Raw genomic sequence first — 18484 nt, forward strand, 5'->3', positions numbered from 1 at the left:
CCTACATTCTTTGTTCCTAGATGTACACATTTACATTTGACTGTATTAAAATGCGTATTGTTTGCTTGCGCCCAGCTTACCAAGTGATCCATCAGTGACCTGTCCTCTTAATTACCACTGCCCCAATTTTTGGCTCATCTGCAGACTTTCAGTGATTAACATTTTTACCAATGACCTAGAAGAAAACAAATAAATAGGGAAGAGCCAAGAACAGACACCTGCAGGACCCAACCAGGAACACACCTGCTTGATGATTCCCCATTTACCATTATATTTTGAGACCTATTGATTAGCCAGCATTTAATTTTATATCATTCTAGTTTGTTAATCAAAGTGTTATGAGGTACCAACTCAAAACACTGTTTGATAGTCCAAGTATATTACATCAAACACTGTTACCCTTATCATCCAAACTTGTCAGCTCAAAAGATATCAAGTTAGTCTGACAGGATCAATTTCCCATAAACCCAAATTGCTTGGCAATAACTAACTATTATCCTCCTTTAATTCTCTATTAATCAAGCCCTGTATCAACTGCTCCATTATCTTCCCCAGGATCAATGTTAGGCTGACAGGCCAATAGTTACCCAGGTCATCCCATTTGCCCTTTAATATTTTCACACTTTCAAACAAAGCTAGTTAAAAGCTAATTAGAAAATTAATAAAAAAAACAAACAAAAAAAAACCAAGCCACCAGCAGAGTGATTCCTGCTGAAAAGCCAAGCACAATGCAATCTCTTGAGAGATTGAGCCTTAGACATTAAAAAGTAGCAAAACAGCAAATGTTAATACAGAGATTGTAGCCATCCTCCACCAGGTTTGTTCCATTGACAGGGAGATGCACATGCAGCCAGTTATAGAACCCCTGTGCATGTCACTCCATGAGATTGTGCACAATCTTTACTTGTTCATGGCCACTTACATGGACTTGGACAGATTAACATGTGTGAAATAAGCATGTATACAATGCTGATCACAAGATGGTTTGTGTCTTTATGCCTAACACTTATCTAATTAATTCAGTAATAAAAAAAATGCCACTATATAAATCTTGAGTAAGGCATGCAGTTTTGATCACCCTATCTCACAAGATTATAAATTGGAAAAGGCACAAAGAAGGGCAACAACAATGATGAGGGGTATAGAACAGCTTCCATATGAGGAGAGATTAAAAAGACTGGGACCCTTCAGTTTAGAAAATAGATGAACAAGAGTCAACCCCTTGCTCTGCCCTGGGCCCTGCGCCCACAGGGTCTGCGCTTATCCTAAGGGTGGGGGTTGGGAATATGAGAGGTCTACAAAACCACAAATGGTATGGAGACAGTGTTATTTACTGTTTCACATAACACAAGAACTGGGGATCACCTTATGACACTAATAGCCAGCAGCATTAAAAGCCAAACAAGTATTTCTTCACACAATGCACAGGCAACCTATGGAACTTATTGTCATGGGATGTTGTGAAGGCCACAAGTACAACTGGGTTCAAAAAAGAATTAGACAAGTTCCTGAAGGATAGGTCCATCAATGGCTATTAGTCAAGATGGTCAGGGATGCTACCCTAGGTTCTTGGTGTCCCTAAATTTTTGACTGCCAGAAATTGGGACTGGATAACAGGGAATGAATCACTTGATAAATTGCCCGGTTCTGTTCATTCCCTCTGACGTATCTGGCACAGGTCATTGCTAGAGACCGGATACTGGGTTAGATGGACCATTGGTCTGGCCTAATATGGCTATTATGTACTTTGGATAATTCACAAGTGTATTGATTTGTAACTCCAAGATCATTGGAAAGTAGCGACTGCTACAAAACAGTTGGTTTACAGAGATGAGGTAATGCATCAGGAATGATTTTATGGCTGAAATATTTGGACTCATTTGGTCATTCCAATACCATCAAAAGAAAGTTTCTGCAATAGAACAGAAGGAAATGTTGTAAACTGGGTGAAAAGTCAATTTGCCAAATCAGTGTTGAAAGTCTATCTAAAAAGCTACAAGAAAAGGAGTACTTGTGGCACCTTAGAGACTAACAAATTTATTAGAGCATAAGCTTTCGTGAGCTACAGCTCACTTCATCGGATGCAAATGCACCCGATGAAGTGAGCTGTAGCTCACGAAAGCTTATGCTCAGATAAATTTGTTAGTCTCTAAGGTGCCACAAGTACTCCTTTTCTTTTTGCGAATACAGACTAACACGGCTGCTACTCTGAAACCTTAAAAAACTACATATACCATGCAAACACATACCATGAAAGCTACATATACCATGCATGGATAATGTGCTCTTTTGTTAGCTTGTTAAGAAATAAGAATATCATTTAAACATTCAAAATTCAGCCGTAGGTAGCCTCATGAAAAGTGTACGGTTAAGACCATTATCCCTACCTTATCTAAACACAAAGAGGCAGCATCAATGGAAGGATGAATCCAAATCTATTGTGAACACCAAAAAGTTATGGAAAACAGGATGCAAACAGTTGCAGCGAAGGCTAAAGAACATAAAAATGTTTCATGTTGTATAGCTGTGCTATAAAGTTAAATTACTGAGCAGATAAATTTTTTTTGTAGAATTAAAGATTTTAAACAGAAAAATTTTTTTAAATAATCAAATCAGACATTTGTGAGGGTCCCCTTGTCAGACTGATTTTAAAGTTTAGAAAGGTGAGGGAAGGTAGATGTACGCATAGCAAGTTTTATGTTGCTATTGCTGTAGATTAAGTTTAAGATCACATTGATAACCAAACTGAAGACATGACAAAGTCAGGTGTTAAGACAGAAAACTAGCTTTAATTCTGATGGTTTTCTAAAAGAAGCTATGTTTTCCCAGGTTCTTATTTTAAAAGTTTTTTTTGCCAATGGGGTGTGTCAATGATTTCAGACTGGAGAGAGATTGAATTCCACTGCCTATAGAAGACTTTACATATTCATAGTTCTACCACAGCAATATTTTCTCTTGCAAATGTCTGAAATCCTTTCAAATGATCCCAGACTGGAAGCTTATATTTGGGTCAAGACCCACAACTGTGAAGTCCTTAGCACATGTGTGACTGTAAAAATAAGAATTGAAGTACTGGGATTATGAATTTGCAGTGATAATTCAGGATGATCAATCCTAATTAGGGCCTCTGGGTGCTACCATTATTTAAATATTTAATTATGTTAAGGCAGATGTCCATTGAGAGGCTATGCCTCATTTATATCCTTTAACTATTCACTATGCCAGGGATTGGCAACCTTTGGCCTGTGGCCCGCCAGGGTAAACCCCCCGACAGGACGGGATGGTTTGTTTACTGCTGCATCCGCAGGTTTGGCCAATCGCAGCGCCCATTGGCTGCGGTTCGCCGCTCCAGGCCAATGGGGGCTGCGGAAAGTGGCACGGCCCAAGGGCTGTGCTGGCCACTGCTTCCCACAGCCCCCATTGGCCTGGAACAGCAAACCATGGCCAGTGGAAGCTGCGATCAGCCAAACCTGCGGACACGGCCAGTAAACAGGGCTTACCCTTGCAGGCCGTGTGCCAAAGGTTGCCGATCCCTGCACTATGTTTAGAACTCAGAAGTGACTAAAATCCATTGTACTTGTTGAGATTTTAATTTGTTAGATCAGTGCTTGGCAATGTGCTTGAACAGCTTTCAACCTTGTATGAATATACTGTGATTAAAGATACAGACAGAAAATTAAGAGGGAAAATTTGGGAATACATTATTCTAAACAATTTTCATTTCTCTTATATGCTCAGACAAAAATCATATCAATACATATTTAACACATCTTAAATCTTTTTTTAAAAGATTATCCAAAAAATGCATAGAACACATTGCGCTCAGTGTGTATTATGTAAAGTTACAATTGTGACTTCATGCATGTTGTCTGGAATTACCAGGTTATTCAAGAGTTCTGGATTAAAGCCACTTCATCGGATGCTGTAGCTCATGAAAGCTTATGCTCAAATAAATTTGTTAGTGTCTAAAGTGCCACAAGTACTCCTTTTCTTTTTGTGAATACAGACCAACACGGCTGCTACTCTGAAACCTGTAGATATACAAGTTTCTTCATGCATGGTTTGCATTATTAATCTGTCCCAATTTAGTTTAGAAAGAGATACAAATCAAGTATATTGCAACTGTCTTATCAGTAGATAGGAATTGAATTACTTCCTATTGGAGGGAGGAATCTAGTCCATCAATAGAAAAAATAAAGACTTTTGATGCTTCTTTAACACTGGAAAATGGGGTTTATTGAACAAGAGGCACACTGGGGCTTTTTGAGAAAAATATGCTAATCCTACTTCATGTTTTATCTGTCCAGGGTCACAGTCCTGTGAATTTCAGGTTTCTGCTGCCTGAATGGGTTGGGAGAGGCTGGGAAGTGGTCTGTTTTCAAAGTGTTTGATTGGTTTCAAAACAGTTTCTAATGATCTCTCTTTTACAGCTTTGTTGCTGTCCCATGCAGTTTGATTTACTTATTCAAAGAAGTTGGAGTAAGAGTGTTGTATCCTAATTGATTTCAGTTAGGAGTAAGGAATGCTGAAGAAGGCTCAGACACAGCACCTCCAAAGTACAACTAAAATCACAAATTCACACTTTATACTGATATTTTCAGGATACTGCAGATTTAACTATGACAAAGCAATCTGATTTATGACTGAGTGCTAGATCACGTGAAAATGCTCCAACAGATGAAGCAGGACACAGGTCAGTTAAAAAGTCAAAATAGGTAATGTTTGAAATAAAAAAGTTTATTTGAAGACTTGAAAAATAGCTCCTTGAAAGACCAACATTTCCAGAACACCAAGATACAATACATTTTTCCATTGTGTTAGAACAGAAAAGTCACAATCCTTACACTCACTAGGCAAGGAATGAATTTATGGATCAACAAATGCTATACTTCAAATACCAAGAAAGTGAGTGGGCTTGAAAGTCAGACTAATTAGTAGCATGTAAGTTAAGTGATCACAACCCTGTGGCACACTTGTCATCACTAATCAATAATGCAGGTTAGGTAAGAGCTTAATGTCAAAACAATGAACCTATAAACTTTAAGGAGCTCAGACAATGAAAATATGCAAACTGCATTTCTTTCCACATCCCACTGATGGGTTCCCAAAGCCTCCTTTTCAGGCTTCTGTTTCAGAACAAACAAAAGAAAACTTTAGAACTTACAAATGTCAGTTCAGTTTTAACACACACTTTATTCACTTCAAATTTACATAATCTGTGCAAGAGACATGTGCAATCGAAGGACAAAACAAAATGTAGACATGGACAGCACTGTTACAGAAGATCCAAGTATTACTTCACTATACAGACGCATGCTGTTATACTGCTTTCCGATGGTATTCAGGAGGGGCTACTTCATAGTCACTGGCACTAAACAACGTGGAAGCATTCTTCGCTAAATACCTGTGAAAAATATACACATTCAGAAATTAAAATACCTTGTTGCTCAGGTCATTGTCTCAAGATTTCAGTTTTAGTGTACACAAACGGTTATTTCACTGCTTGGAACTGGATTCCAGCATATGCTGTTGAAAAAATCTGTCAGTCTTTGAACAGCCCAGAGAAATACTGAGTTTAATTCTGGATAGGTGTCAGACGTTGTACTATTGAAATCCTACCTAGTGCCTCACTCAGAATTCCAAGCAGTGAAATCATATTGTCAAACAAATTTGACTACAGCCAAGTGTTGCCACAAGACCTCCAACAGGTTGAAATAGGTTAAGCTTCATATCAAATGTTTAGCCTGTCTGGATGTCTGCCAGTCATTCAAGCAGGCAGGTAAAAAGTAGCCTACTGTTTTGTATAAACAACTGTGGCTCTTAACAGGTGCTAGGTGAAGCTTTATAACTAGGGCCCTACCAAATTGACAGCTGTGAAGAAAAAAAAAAAAAAAACCACACACCATGGACCGTGTAATCTGGTTGAAATCTGGTCTTGTGTGCTTTTACCCTATACAATACAGATTTCAAAGGGGAGACCAGCATGAGTCAAATTGGGGATCCTGACCCAAAAGGGAGTTGTGGGGGGGTTGTGGTATTGCCACTCTTACTTCTGTGCTGCCTTCAGAGCTGGGCAGCTGGAGAGCAGAGGCTGTTGGTCAGATGCCCAGCTCCAAAAGCAGCGCCCTGCCAGCAGCAGCGCAGAAGTAAGGACGACAATACCACACCAGGCCACCCTTACTTCTGCACTGCTACTGGCAGTGGCTCTGCCTTCAGAGCTGGGCTCCCTGCCAGCAGCCGCTGCTCTCCAGCTGCCCAGCTCTGAAGGCAGCACTGCTACTAGCAGCGGTGCAGAAGTAAGGGGAGCAGTACCGCAACCCCCCCACAATAATCTTGTGACTTCCCCCCTCCCACACACACACACCCCTACCTCCTTTTTAGGACAGGATCCCTACAAATTACAGCACCATGAAATTTCAGATTTAAAATAGCTGAAATCATGAAATTTACAATTTTTAAAATCCTTTGACCATGAAATTGACCAAATGGACCGTGAATTTGGTGGGGTACCATTCATAACCAAGGCTAGTAGAGGACTGGCCAGTAAATATGGCATTCTACAAACAGAGTGCTGCAGTGATACTCGGGCCTTCTTTGTAGGGCAGATTCAGGTTTCCTCCCTAACCATAAGCTTTTACATTTTAAATGGGGATATTATTATGGTTCTGTAAAGCCCCCTGTGAGAATCACTAATTTTATCACCTACTTCACTTCATCTACTAACATTTTCAAACGTTATGGATTAGCTATCAATGGCTTCTATATTAGCCTGTCAGTTTTCTATTCTTCACAGTAGTGTTAAAGAAATAAATTGCTTTATTGAAGGAATAAAGAAAAAGCAACAGAATGTGGTGGTAAAAAGACTAGATATAAACGGGTATTAGCGCACAGAGAGAAAATAATGGTATGCCTCTGGAGTATTAAGGCACAAGGCCAAGCAATTTCAAACATCAAGTATTTAAATTGCCCACAAGACTGACATTTCCCTCCCATACTGGAAAGCAAGAATCATGCTTGTGCATTTACTGCAGATTATAAGCATAGACACTAAAGACAGTTGGAGATTAACCCTGCATCCAGAGTTCTAAAGCATAAGCCGTAACTAGAAGTCCTCTTAAATTTTAGAGCCGCAGAGGATCCTTTCATACATTAAAACTTATCAGATTTTAAGTTTCTAAAATGTAGAGGACTGATTCTTTAGAGTAGACAGCTCCTCCACTAACAGAGCATGAACTTCCCACTTTTCGATTTCACATTTAAGTCCTATAGTAAGATAGAGTAAAACTTTAAAAGCACCTATCTGACATAAGAATCTAAGTGCCTCAAAGTGCTATTGAACAAATGGGACTTTGATTTTGTTTGTAACTGTCGTCTTGCATATATTTCAGGAAAGGCAGATCAACAAGTTCTAAAACGCATCAACAAACAAATGGCTTAAGCTTGGCTTTTTAATGAGCTGAAAGATGGTCTTGTAGCTCAGCTACTTAACTGGGATTAACTCCCAGCTCTGCCACACACTAAGTCATTTAACCTCTTTTGACCTCTATTCCCCATCTGTAAAATGGGGAGAATGCTCCTCCTCCCCACACTTTTGTCTGGACTGTCTACTTGGATAAGCTCTTCAGGGCAGGGACCATCTCTTATTGCGTGCATGTAGAACTGGGTGCTAGTCTTGACTGGGGCACACAACTAAAATATAAAGCTGCAAAAAAATTAAAGATGTTTTTCATTAAGGCAATAAATAGATGACAGTTTTTGAAACTCCTGATGGAATTGCTCCGATTTAGCAGTTTGCAGCAGTGCACGCAAGAACAAAAATGGATCTTTTTTCTACCCAAATGGTTTGATTGATTTCTTTCCTTTTAAACTGCAGTGTACTTCAGATCAGACATGCCAAACTGGGGGGGGGGGGGGGGGAAGGGGGGAAAATGTAGAAATTGGGCTCGTTTTTGGCTTAATTGGCTTGCGAGTTGCTAGGTTTTTTTTGCTTATAGCTTGTTGCTTTCTTTTTTTAAAATTGATTGGCTCCCGGCAACCATGGGCAAGGGGGGGGGGGAAGCAGGGGGAAGAGTCAGGGGTGCACAGCAGGCCCACCACAGTCCCAGACTGCAAGCCGGGGGGGGGAATGTAGTCAGACTGTTGGGGTTCTTAGGGATTGGCTTGTTTTGGCCTTGTTTTGAAATGGGATTAGCTTGATTTTTGGCTTATTGTGAAAGTTGGGTGCTTATTTATAATGTGAAAGTTGGAAACTGTGCTTCAGATGTCAAAGAACTTTACTAAATGTGAGTAATGACAGAAAAACTCAACTGCAAAAACCCATGCATTTCACCTCTGTTATGCACCTTCAAATGGAAATACACACTTGTCTATAATCAGGAACAATTTTGTAGCATGTCAACACAAAGAGTGCCAAAGCAATTTCTAGTACAAGACCTCTCATACCAACTTTGTGTTTTTACAAAGGTATGACTCACTGCAATATTAACCGAACAACGTTTTTTCAGTTTAGTTAGTACAGAACAATTTAAGCTGCTTTAGGTAAATTTAGATCCTGAAACTTGAAATCTTTAACAAGTTACAGCCTATTGTGCATTTTACTGAAGAATAATACCAATTATGCATAACTGACCACCACCACAAAACTGCAAGAAAGGCTGTCAAGAGACCAAAGTGCTTGCTCTGGATTAGTGTTGCAGATTAACTGTGACATGCACTGTCAATATGATAATCAAAATACTGTCAAAAAATTATGAGTCAGAAAGCATGTAGGTCACAGTCGTCTAAACACACACATGCTTAACATTAAGCATATAAATGTTTGCAGGATCAGGGCTTTAGTGTTTTTAAAATACCTGCAAACACACAAACATGAAAGGCTGAACTTACTTCAAGAAATCATGCAAGTAGTTTAACAACAAAGCCAGGCTCTTCTCATCAAGAGGGGTGTAGGCAAGCATAGCTCCAATTCGTACTGTTAAGAAAAGCATATGTTTGACTGTTTTTCCATGACAACTTTAACAAGTTTCACCATACATGAGTATAAGTCCAAGATCTGTTCTAACTTCAGACTGCCATTCTTACTTATGCAAGCTTGTCTAAACAACTATGTTTTAAAAAGTTACATTCAGAGTAGGTGATTTGTGGCTTTGAACATTGTATATAAATGACCCAAGAAAAGGATTGAGTCATTTGTTTAGGCATTTTACTCTGATTCACTATATTATTCCAATTAACGGGACAGAAAAGAAGTCAGAGCAATGTAACCATTTGTCCCTTTTTATGGTAGAATCAAGATGCCATACTTACCAAATAATCGTAGTAGGTGTGGTGCACCATAGACTTGTGACATAGGTGCATCGGGATGATCTGCTAAAATTTCAGCATACTGTGGCCTCTCAAATTTGTACAGCAGCTGAGTCCCCAGCATTACATTGAAGTACTCTTTTATTCCAGCAACAACTTCATTAACAGCATATTCTCTGGCACACAGAAAGGAAATGTGAAATATCATTAAAAATTTAAATAAAAAAAAAAACAAACCAAACACCAGGGCTGTGGTTTTCCAGGGTAGTTGTGAACTTGACTTTTAGAACTCTGAAGAGCCAGTATTCATGAGATGGCCCAGAGAAACATATGCATCATTCTAGTGGTTCTGCTTTTAAAAATGGGGTATTCTGGCTCTGCATGAAGACATGCTTCAAGCCAACTTAGTTCTAAGAAAAAGTGACTAAATCAAGCTTTCTGCCTTCCCACCTGTATCTGATACTTATCCACATGCATGTCTGAAGTGGCACATTCAAAGCAAGATAAAAAGGCAATTTCTTAAAGTCTTGGAACATACACTTGTCAGTTGTATGCCACACACATTACTAACTTCAGCAACAATTGGCATTGGAATGAAGTCAGAGCTGGGTTTGATAGCTCAAGCAGTCCTGCACTTCATGATGGCAAACAATCATTCATGCAGCTGAATTTTAAAATATCTAGCCACACTTTTTCAAAACCGTAATACATATGGCCCTACAAATCTTCAACTCCATTATCTGTCATGAAGTCATTACACAGTGTCTGCACCAGAGCAGTGCTATGCCTCCAGCTTTAGAACAGTCTGTTAGAGGAACCCCTTCGATGTGCCCGACACCATTGGGTCTCACTCTTACTTCAGTGTAGGCCACACAGCCTCATCAGCTCCTGAGTCTGAGCTTCAGCACTCCTGCTTTACACCATGAGCTGTATTCAGTGAGTCCAACTGAGAGACTCCTGGTAGAAGTTGGTCCACCCTTCCAGGATTAATGCACCTCACCCAGTATTTACAGTGACACTCAAGCAGCGTTTTCAAAACAGCAGGGCTTATTAAGCAGCTGGACAGAGAAACAAAGGTTAAACCAGTCAATTCTGGTCAGTCCGGAGCCCAGCCATGCTGTAGTGAACTTCATTTTCAACTGAGGAAGGAGGTAACCTCCTTAGTTGGTTCCCAAGTGAGAGAGTTCTCAAGTTTCTTCCAGAACTCACCCACACCTCAGTCTTCTGTTCTCAATGTGGGGTTTTTGCTTAGCTTCCCTGCTCAGAGGCAGGGAAATCCATGAGTTATTGAAGCTTGCATTGTCTTGTTGACCGGGATTGGTTTCAACCAGTTCTTTAATGGCTCTTCATTCCACCCAAACAGGAAGGGGACACATGCCCTTATGACCCTCAGAGACCCTGAGACACAATTTAATCCTCCCCCACCCCACCCCCACATTGGGTAGCCATGCAAAGTTGAGCAGGAAACTGAGGCACATATTGACTTCATCCAAAATATTACAAACAATTCCCACTTCATCACACATAGCTTCACCTTCTGTACAAAAGAGGTCAACTACTGCATCTCTTAACAGAAGAGACACTCAGTCCTTATCCCTATAAGGAAATTCAAAATGTTGAGGTTACTGCTTTTAACTTTAGACTTCTGTAACATCAGCAAACATAAGCCTTTCACATCGAACAGATTTAACATTTGGGGGAAGTGCTGTGCTCTGCATAGGAGAAAGGAAGGAAAAAAGATGTACCATCCAGAGAAAAAATTCTCTTCCACTCAAGTTAGTTTTATTTCCACAGGGTCCATTTACCATAGCGAATCCATTAAACCAAGCTTATTCTCCTGACATTTTGCAAGAAGTCCAATAATACCCAAACAAGATGTCAGGACACATCAAGAACAGGATGGAAGACATGGAAGTTCTAATGCCATGATATAAATCAGTGTTTCATCCTCATCTGGAACACTAGTCACCCAATCTCAAAAACGATATTGTAGAATTAAAGGTGTTTTCAGAAAAGGATAACGAGAACAATTAGGAACGTGGAAGACTCATTGATGAGAGATTGAAGGACTGATTGTTTATCTTTTAAAGTAGACGCAAGAGGGAATGTGACAGAACTTTATAAAATGAATGACATAGAAAAGGGAGATAGGGAAAACAGAAGCTCCCAGTCTCAAAACAAAAGGGCATTTTATGAAACTGAAAGATGACAAATTCAAAACTGATAAAAGGAAACACTTTCATGCAATTTAATTAGACTGAAATTCATTGCCTCATGATTTAATGGAGGCAAAGGGATTGGGCCATTCACTTGGAATACAAGCGTACCCAGCGTTCTAGCAGTTAATACCAACAAAAAACCTTTCAGGTCTTAAACCAATCTCTATTAGTAATTAAGGTACGAATTTTACGGAGGGTACATTATCTCATATCTGCAAGCTGCAGGGTTTCTTGTATCTTCCTCTAAAGCATCCAGTACTGGCCACTGTGGGAGACAGGATACTAGACTAGATGAACCCCAGTTCTAATCCCTATGTTTCTATTCCCACTGACATCACATGGGTGTTTATTTCAATGGACATTGGATCAGGTCCTGGATCTGGGAGGATCCCGTAGGAGCCATTACGGGATGCACAAAGAGGGTAAGATACTCTGTAGCTTCTTAGAAGGGATTCCCCTCATGGGCCTCAAAGAGCATGAAAGAGCATTCCAGTTGCGTTCAGCCCTAGAAAAATCCACTACAAACTAAAACACAAAACTATTAAGATTGCACAATTAAGCACTCCGAAGTCAGAAAGTGTAAGCTAGGATCTTGCAAGAAACTTAAATAGAGTTTTGTGTGCATACACACAGGGGGCAAAGCTAAATAGGGTGTTATAAGGGAAACACTAAGCAACCTAAGCTATTCAGAGCCACTCCAACTATAACAATTATTATATATAAAGACATGCAAGCCCAATTTTCAAAAGTGTAAACCTAGATTTTGGCATATACATGAGCACAAGATTAGTCCCCTTTATGAACAGCACTTTTAGCAACTGGACCTTGTGTTACATATACCAATAGAAGGAGAGAAACAAGCAGGTACATTTACACTGGTATTTTCAAAAAAGCTCAAGGAATTAGGCTCCTTTGAAAATTCCAGCCTGACAATTTAGTAGCACAGAAGTTATTTATTTATTCAGGTTCAGTTCTTGATTTGCACTTCAGGTACTCAAGTACCATTTGTATTTTTAACAATTTCTGTGGTCGCTGTGAGATTGGGATCAAACTGAACTCCAGGTTGTATTTCAGTCTTCATTTTAATGGTAAACAGTCACTTTGTGCTATAGCCTTCATTTGGAGATTAGAACGTTCCTTTCGGGCTGGGGACTGGTCACATAGGTGAATGACTATAAATGGGAGTTGGAGAACCATCAACTCGGATTAACTCTCTGCTGCTGTGTTCTGGATTTGCAACCAGGAGGCATAACTGACTTGACTCTACCCAAATCTAAAAGGATGGGGCTGGAACTCCTTGGTCTAAACACATAGCTAGAAAGCTGAAGTTTGACCACCTAACCACAGATGAAACACTTTAAGGATGGGTCTGTGAGGGGGACGCCATCCACCACCAGATACCAGAAGACGGAGCCGGAAAGAGGAAGGCAGCAAGAGTGGTCTACCTTGCTTTAGGATGCTGAACAAACCCAAGGCTGACAAGAGCAGGGAGATCAAATTGGGTGGATCGTATTCACCGGTTTGCGGTTTTCCAAAGATCTAGAACATTCTAGGGCTGTTCCACAGTAAAGGTCTGTGGTTAAGAAATTCCTGAGCTAAACTGGGCCCAGGATTGCGTGTGGTCCATTTACAAGGAAGCGGTGCCCATCCAGGAAGGGGGACTGGGACAGGCTGTAACAGTCAACAGCAGAAAGCCATTTTAATGGCTAAAACATGCCTTTTAAAATGCCATTACTTACTTATTATCAGTGTTTCCTCGTGATTTCTTGTAGCTTGCGTAATCCTCTAAAATTGAGTCAACGTTCTTCTTGGCAGGAAGATAAAAGAGCTATGAAAATCAAAGAATAAATAGATGGAGTAAGGCAAATAGTCTCACCTGCAGAATATTTGTGTCTGCATACTGGTTTTAAAGTACTGACAAATACAACGAGGACCTTTGTAGAAAATAATTTTTCTACAACATTCAGCTGTTAAGAGAATTTTTACCTAGGATTTTACTTAGCCATGAAGGTATTAAATCACAACTAATCATTACATCATGTTTGTCCCTTCTCTTTTTGCATATTATATGCTTTTCAAAAGTCATCTTTTACTGTTTGACTAAGCCGAGCTCCTCAGAATCTATAATATGCAGCTATGAATTCTAGAACATCAACAAACAAATCCCTACGTGATCTAGTGGATATAGGTAGGAATTACAGAACTCCTCCCATCCAAGGACAAGATGGAGCACCACAATATCTTTATGCATCAAACCTTGCCCACTATCTTAAATAAAGTATTCTGTTCTAAATCCAATAGTGGATAGCATTGGGTTACACACAAGAGTCCAGATTCTTCTCTCTTTTGGCTCCCTACAGATATCAAGGGCTCATCATTTCTTGTTCACTCTCTGCTAAGATCTGTTTGCTGACAGCAGACATATTTCAGACACCACTGAGCACACCTTGTATGTTTGTAAGTTGTAACGCATGCAATTGGAATGTATCTAAAGAGGGCATCACCCAATTGTACCAGAGCACAGAGAAGCAGAGTAGTTGATTATTCAAATACATGTGCCATTAAGGATTTTAGATTCTATGTTTAACACTGTACATAGAAGCCATTATATATACACACACATACTGTATATTACAGGTTTCAGAGTAGCAGCCGTGTTAGTCTGTATTCGCAAAAAGAAAAGGAGTACCGGTGGCACATTAGAGACTAACAAATTTATTAGAGCATAAGCTTTCGTGAGCTACAGCTCACTTCATCGGATGCATTTGGTGGAAAAAACAGAGGAGAGATTTATACACACACACACAGAGAACATGAAACAATGGGTTTATCATACACACTGTAAGGAGAGTGATCACTTAAGATAAGCCATCACCAGCAGCAGGGGGGGGAAAGGAGGAAAACCTTTCATGGTGACAAGCAAGGTAGGCTAATTCCAGCAGTTAACAAGAATATCAGAGGAACAGTGGGGGGTGGGGTGGGAGGGAGAAATAGTTTTACTTTGTGTAATGACTCATCCATTCCCAATCTCTATTCAAGCCTAAGTTAATTGTATCCAGTTTGCAAATTAATTCCAATTCAGCAGTCTCTCGTTGGAGTCTGTTTTTGAAGCGGGGTATTCTATCTGCTACCCAAGACCCATAAACCTGGAAATCCTGGATGCCCCATCATCTCAGGCATTGGCACCCTGACAGCAGGATTGTCTGGCTATGTAGACTCCCTCCTCAGGCCCTTCGTTACCAGCACTCCCAGCTATCTTCGAGACACCACCGATTTCCTGAGGAAACTACAGTCCATTGGTGATCTTCCTAAAAACACCATCCTAGCCACTATGGATGTAGAAGCCTCTACACCAACATTCCACACAAAAAGAAAAGGAGTACTTGTGGCACCTTAGAGACTAACAAATTTATTAGAGCATAAGCTTTCGTGAGCTACAGCTCACTTCATCGGATGCATTTGGTGGAAAAAACAGAGGAGAGATTTATATACACACACACAGAGAACATGAAACAATGGGTTTATCATACACACTGTAAGGAGAGTGATCACTTAAGATAAGCCATCACCAACAGCAGGGGGGGGAAAGTCCACACAAGAGATCCACTTCCTGGACACTACGGTGCTAATAAGCGATGGTCACATAAACACCACCCTATATCGGAAACCTACTGACCGCTATTCCTACCTACATGCCTCTAGCTTTCATCCAGATCATACCACTCGATCCATTGTCTACAGCCAAGCGCTACGATATAACCGCATTTGCTCCACCCCCTCAGACAGAGACAAACACCTACAAGATCTCTATCATGCATTCCTACAACTACAATACCCACCTGCTGAAGTGAAGAAACAGATTGACAGAGCCAGAAGAGTACCCAGAAGTCACCTACTACAGGACAGGCCCAACAAAGAAAACAACAGAACGCCACTAGCCATCACCTTCAGCCCCCAACTAAAACCTCTCCAACGCATCATCAAGGATCTACAACCTATCCTGAAGGACGAGCCATCACTCTCACAGATCTTGGGAGACAGACCAGTCCTTGCTTACAGACAGCCCCCCAATCTGAAGCAAATACTCACCAGCAACCACACACCACACAACAGAACCACTAACCCAGGAACCTATCCTTGCAACAAAGCCCGTTGCCAACTCTGTCCACATATCTATTCAGGGGATACCATCATAGGGCCTAATCACATCAGCCACACTATCAGAGGCTCGTTCACCTGCGCATCTACCAATGTGATATATGCCATCATGTGCCAGCAATGCCCCTCTGCCATGTACATTGGCCAAACTGGACAGTCTCTACGTAAAAGAATGAATGGACATAAATCAGACGTCAAGAATTATAACATTCAAAAACCAGTCGGAGAACACTTCAATCTCTCTGATCACTCGATCACAGACCTAAGAGTGGCTATACTTCGACAAAAAAGCTTCAAAAACAGACTCCAACGAGAGACTGCTGAATTGGAATTAATTTGCAAACTGGATACAATTAACTTAGGCTTGAATAGAGACTGGGAATGGATGAGTCATTACACAAAGTAAAACTATTTCCCCCTGGTATTTCTCCCTCCCACCCCACCCCCCACTGTTCCTCTGATATTCTTAAAAAGAAAAGGAGTACTTGTGGCACCTTAGAGACTAACAAATTTATTAGAGCATAAGCTTTCGTGAGCTACAGCCGATGAAGTGAGCTGTAGCTCACGAAAGCTTATGCTCTAATAAATTTGTTAGTCTCTAAGGTGCCACCGGTACTCCTTTTCTTTATACTGTATATTAGTTACTATACTCACTTTTCACTTCTGAAACATGAGCTCAAATACAAATCTTTTGTCACATCTGGATTCAGTGATCCAATTCCTTTCACAAGAGCATTCCAGTCTGAGGAGATTCAGAAACTGATGTTCCCAGAACTGGAAAAAGTACTATACTGAATACCACTACTGAAGTACATTTTCAGAGTTGCATGGGAAAGCATCCACAGTCTTATTTCAGACTCAAGTCATGGCTACTGATATCTTGCTTTTAAAAGAAGAGAGTCACATTTTTAAAAGGAAGTAGTTGTGGTAGACTCTTACAGGCAGACCCAAGTTAGAGATCCACTCTAGGCTTTGGCGTTCTCTCAACTCCTTTCCTATCCTGAAGGTTAATCATAGAAGCATAGGACTGGAAACAGCCCCTAGCACTCAGGGCAGGACTAAGTAACTACTAGACCATCCCTGACAGGTGTTTAACCTGTTCTTAAAACCCTCCAATGATGGAGATTTCATAACCTTCCTAGGTTTAACTATTCCAGTGCTAACTAGCCTGACAATTAGGAAAAACTTCCTAATGTCCAACCTAAACCTCCCTTGCTGCAATTTAAGCCCATTGCTTCTTGTCCTATCCTCAGGAGGTGAAGAACAAATTATTCTTCTCCCTCCAACTTGTGTAACAACCATTTACATACTTGAAAACTGTTATGTCCCCTCTCAAGCTTCTTTTCCAGACTAACCAAACCCGATTTTTTCAGTTTTCTAGACCTTTAATCATTGTTGTTGCTCTTCTCCAATTTGTCCATCTTCCCTGAAATGTGACGCCTGGAACTGGACACAATACTCCAGTTGAGGCCTAATCAGCGTGGAGTAGAACAGAAGAATTACTTACCATGTCTTGCTTACAACACTCCTGTTAATACATCCCAGACTGATGATTTTTTTTTTTTTTTTTTTTACAATAGCGTTTCACTGTTGACTCATTTAGCTTGTCATCCATTATGACCCCCAGATCCCTTTCCGCAGTACTCCTTTCTAGGCAGTCATTTCCCATTTTGTATGTGTGCAACTGATTGTTCCTTCCTAAGTGGAGCACTTTGCATTTGTTCTTACTGAATTTCATCCTATTTACTTCAGACCATTTGTCCAGTTTTGAATTTTAATCCTGTCCTCCAAAGCACTTGCAACCTCTCTCAGCTTAGTATCGTCCACAAACTTTCTAAGTGTACTCTCTATGCACTACCTAAATCATTGATGAGGATATGGAACAAGTCAATGTCTGTATAAAATGCTGCTACGGACCAGCTTTCTCTACCAGCTAGAAGGCCAACAAACAGCACAGGCAACATCATGAGTTTAGAAGGGCAAGCTGACATTTTAGTTTATGCCTGCCCAGACTTAAGGAGACTCCAGGATGTGCTCTTAGATGTTCAGAAGAGCTGAATGTTATCACAGGTGACCTGTGGGAAGAAATCAGCTGGTACCTACAACCCAGTCAAATAAGCCTTGAGTAGACATAATATCAAGTATACCTTCAAAAATAGGCCAACACATTCCCCCAGCTGGAAGGAGCAGAAGTTCCAAACTGTCAGTTGACGTCAGTCTACATGCTTATAGATAAAGGATAATTTTCACAATGTGAGGGTTACCTGTTTTTGCCTGGTGATCAAATCCCAGTCATCAACAAGCCATGGTTTCAGCTCTTCTGGAATTTTTACCTTTACTTCAACTCTGTTCATAAAGGTTTCTTCCTGAAGAATCGACCAAAGAAGGATGACTTTTGTTATTATACCCAGATAATTCTCAATTTTCCAAAATGTAGCCATTATAACAGTCTATCAAAAGACTCAAGACTGCAGCTGCTATTGTTACCTCAAAATCTTATGAAGTGACAGACAGTTCAACTCTTGCCAGTTCAACTCTGTTAGACAAAGATATCCCTATGGCAGCACTTCAAGTCTAAGATATTAACCTTACAAAACCAGTAGAGCTTTTCCACTTGAGAGCATTACTTCTCTTTTCTGTTACATTACCTATTCATTAATTCATGCTTACAACACCACTTTGCTGAACAGGGGAAACAGTCAATAGTAACAGCTAATCATAAGCCAGTTTTTAAGTAGTTACATAACTATGCAACTTCACTTCGTTACAAATGCCTCATGTGATGCGGACGGCTCAGTGTCACC

The 18484-nt window shown here is 40.3% G+C and overlaps 1 protein-coding gene across 3 annotated transcripts in view; it reads right to left on the bottom strand.

The window, feature by feature from the left end:
* Positions 1-4716: 4716 nt before the first annotated feature.
* MORF4L1 (mortality factor 4 like 1) overlaps positions 4717-18484 on the bottom strand; it is a 43958-nt gene continuing 30190 nt past the window's right edge. For all 3 annotated transcript variants that reach the window (XM_038419353.1, XM_038419352.2, XM_038419351.2), the window contains 5 exons: positions 17945-18046; positions 13262-13350; positions 9307-9479; positions 8887-8971; positions 4717-5404 (listed from right to left, as the gene is read on the bottom strand). In XM_038419353.1, coding sequence (XP_038275281.1) covers positions 5320-5404; positions 8887-8971; positions 9307-9479; positions 13262-13350; positions 17945-18046 — 534 coding nt within the window. In that variant the 3' untranslated portion in view covers positions 4717-5319. The remainder of the gene's footprint in view (positions 5405-8886; positions 8972-9306; positions 9480-13261; positions 13351-17944; positions 18047-18484) is intronic.

This window comes from Dermochelys coriacea, chromosome 10 (genome assembly GCF_009764565.3).
Source record: "Dermochelys coriacea isolate rDerCor1 chromosome 10, rDerCor1.pri.v4, whole genome shotgun sequence".
NCBI classification, from domain to species: Eukaryota; Metazoa; Chordata; order Testudines; family Dermochelyidae; genus Dermochelys; species Dermochelys coriacea.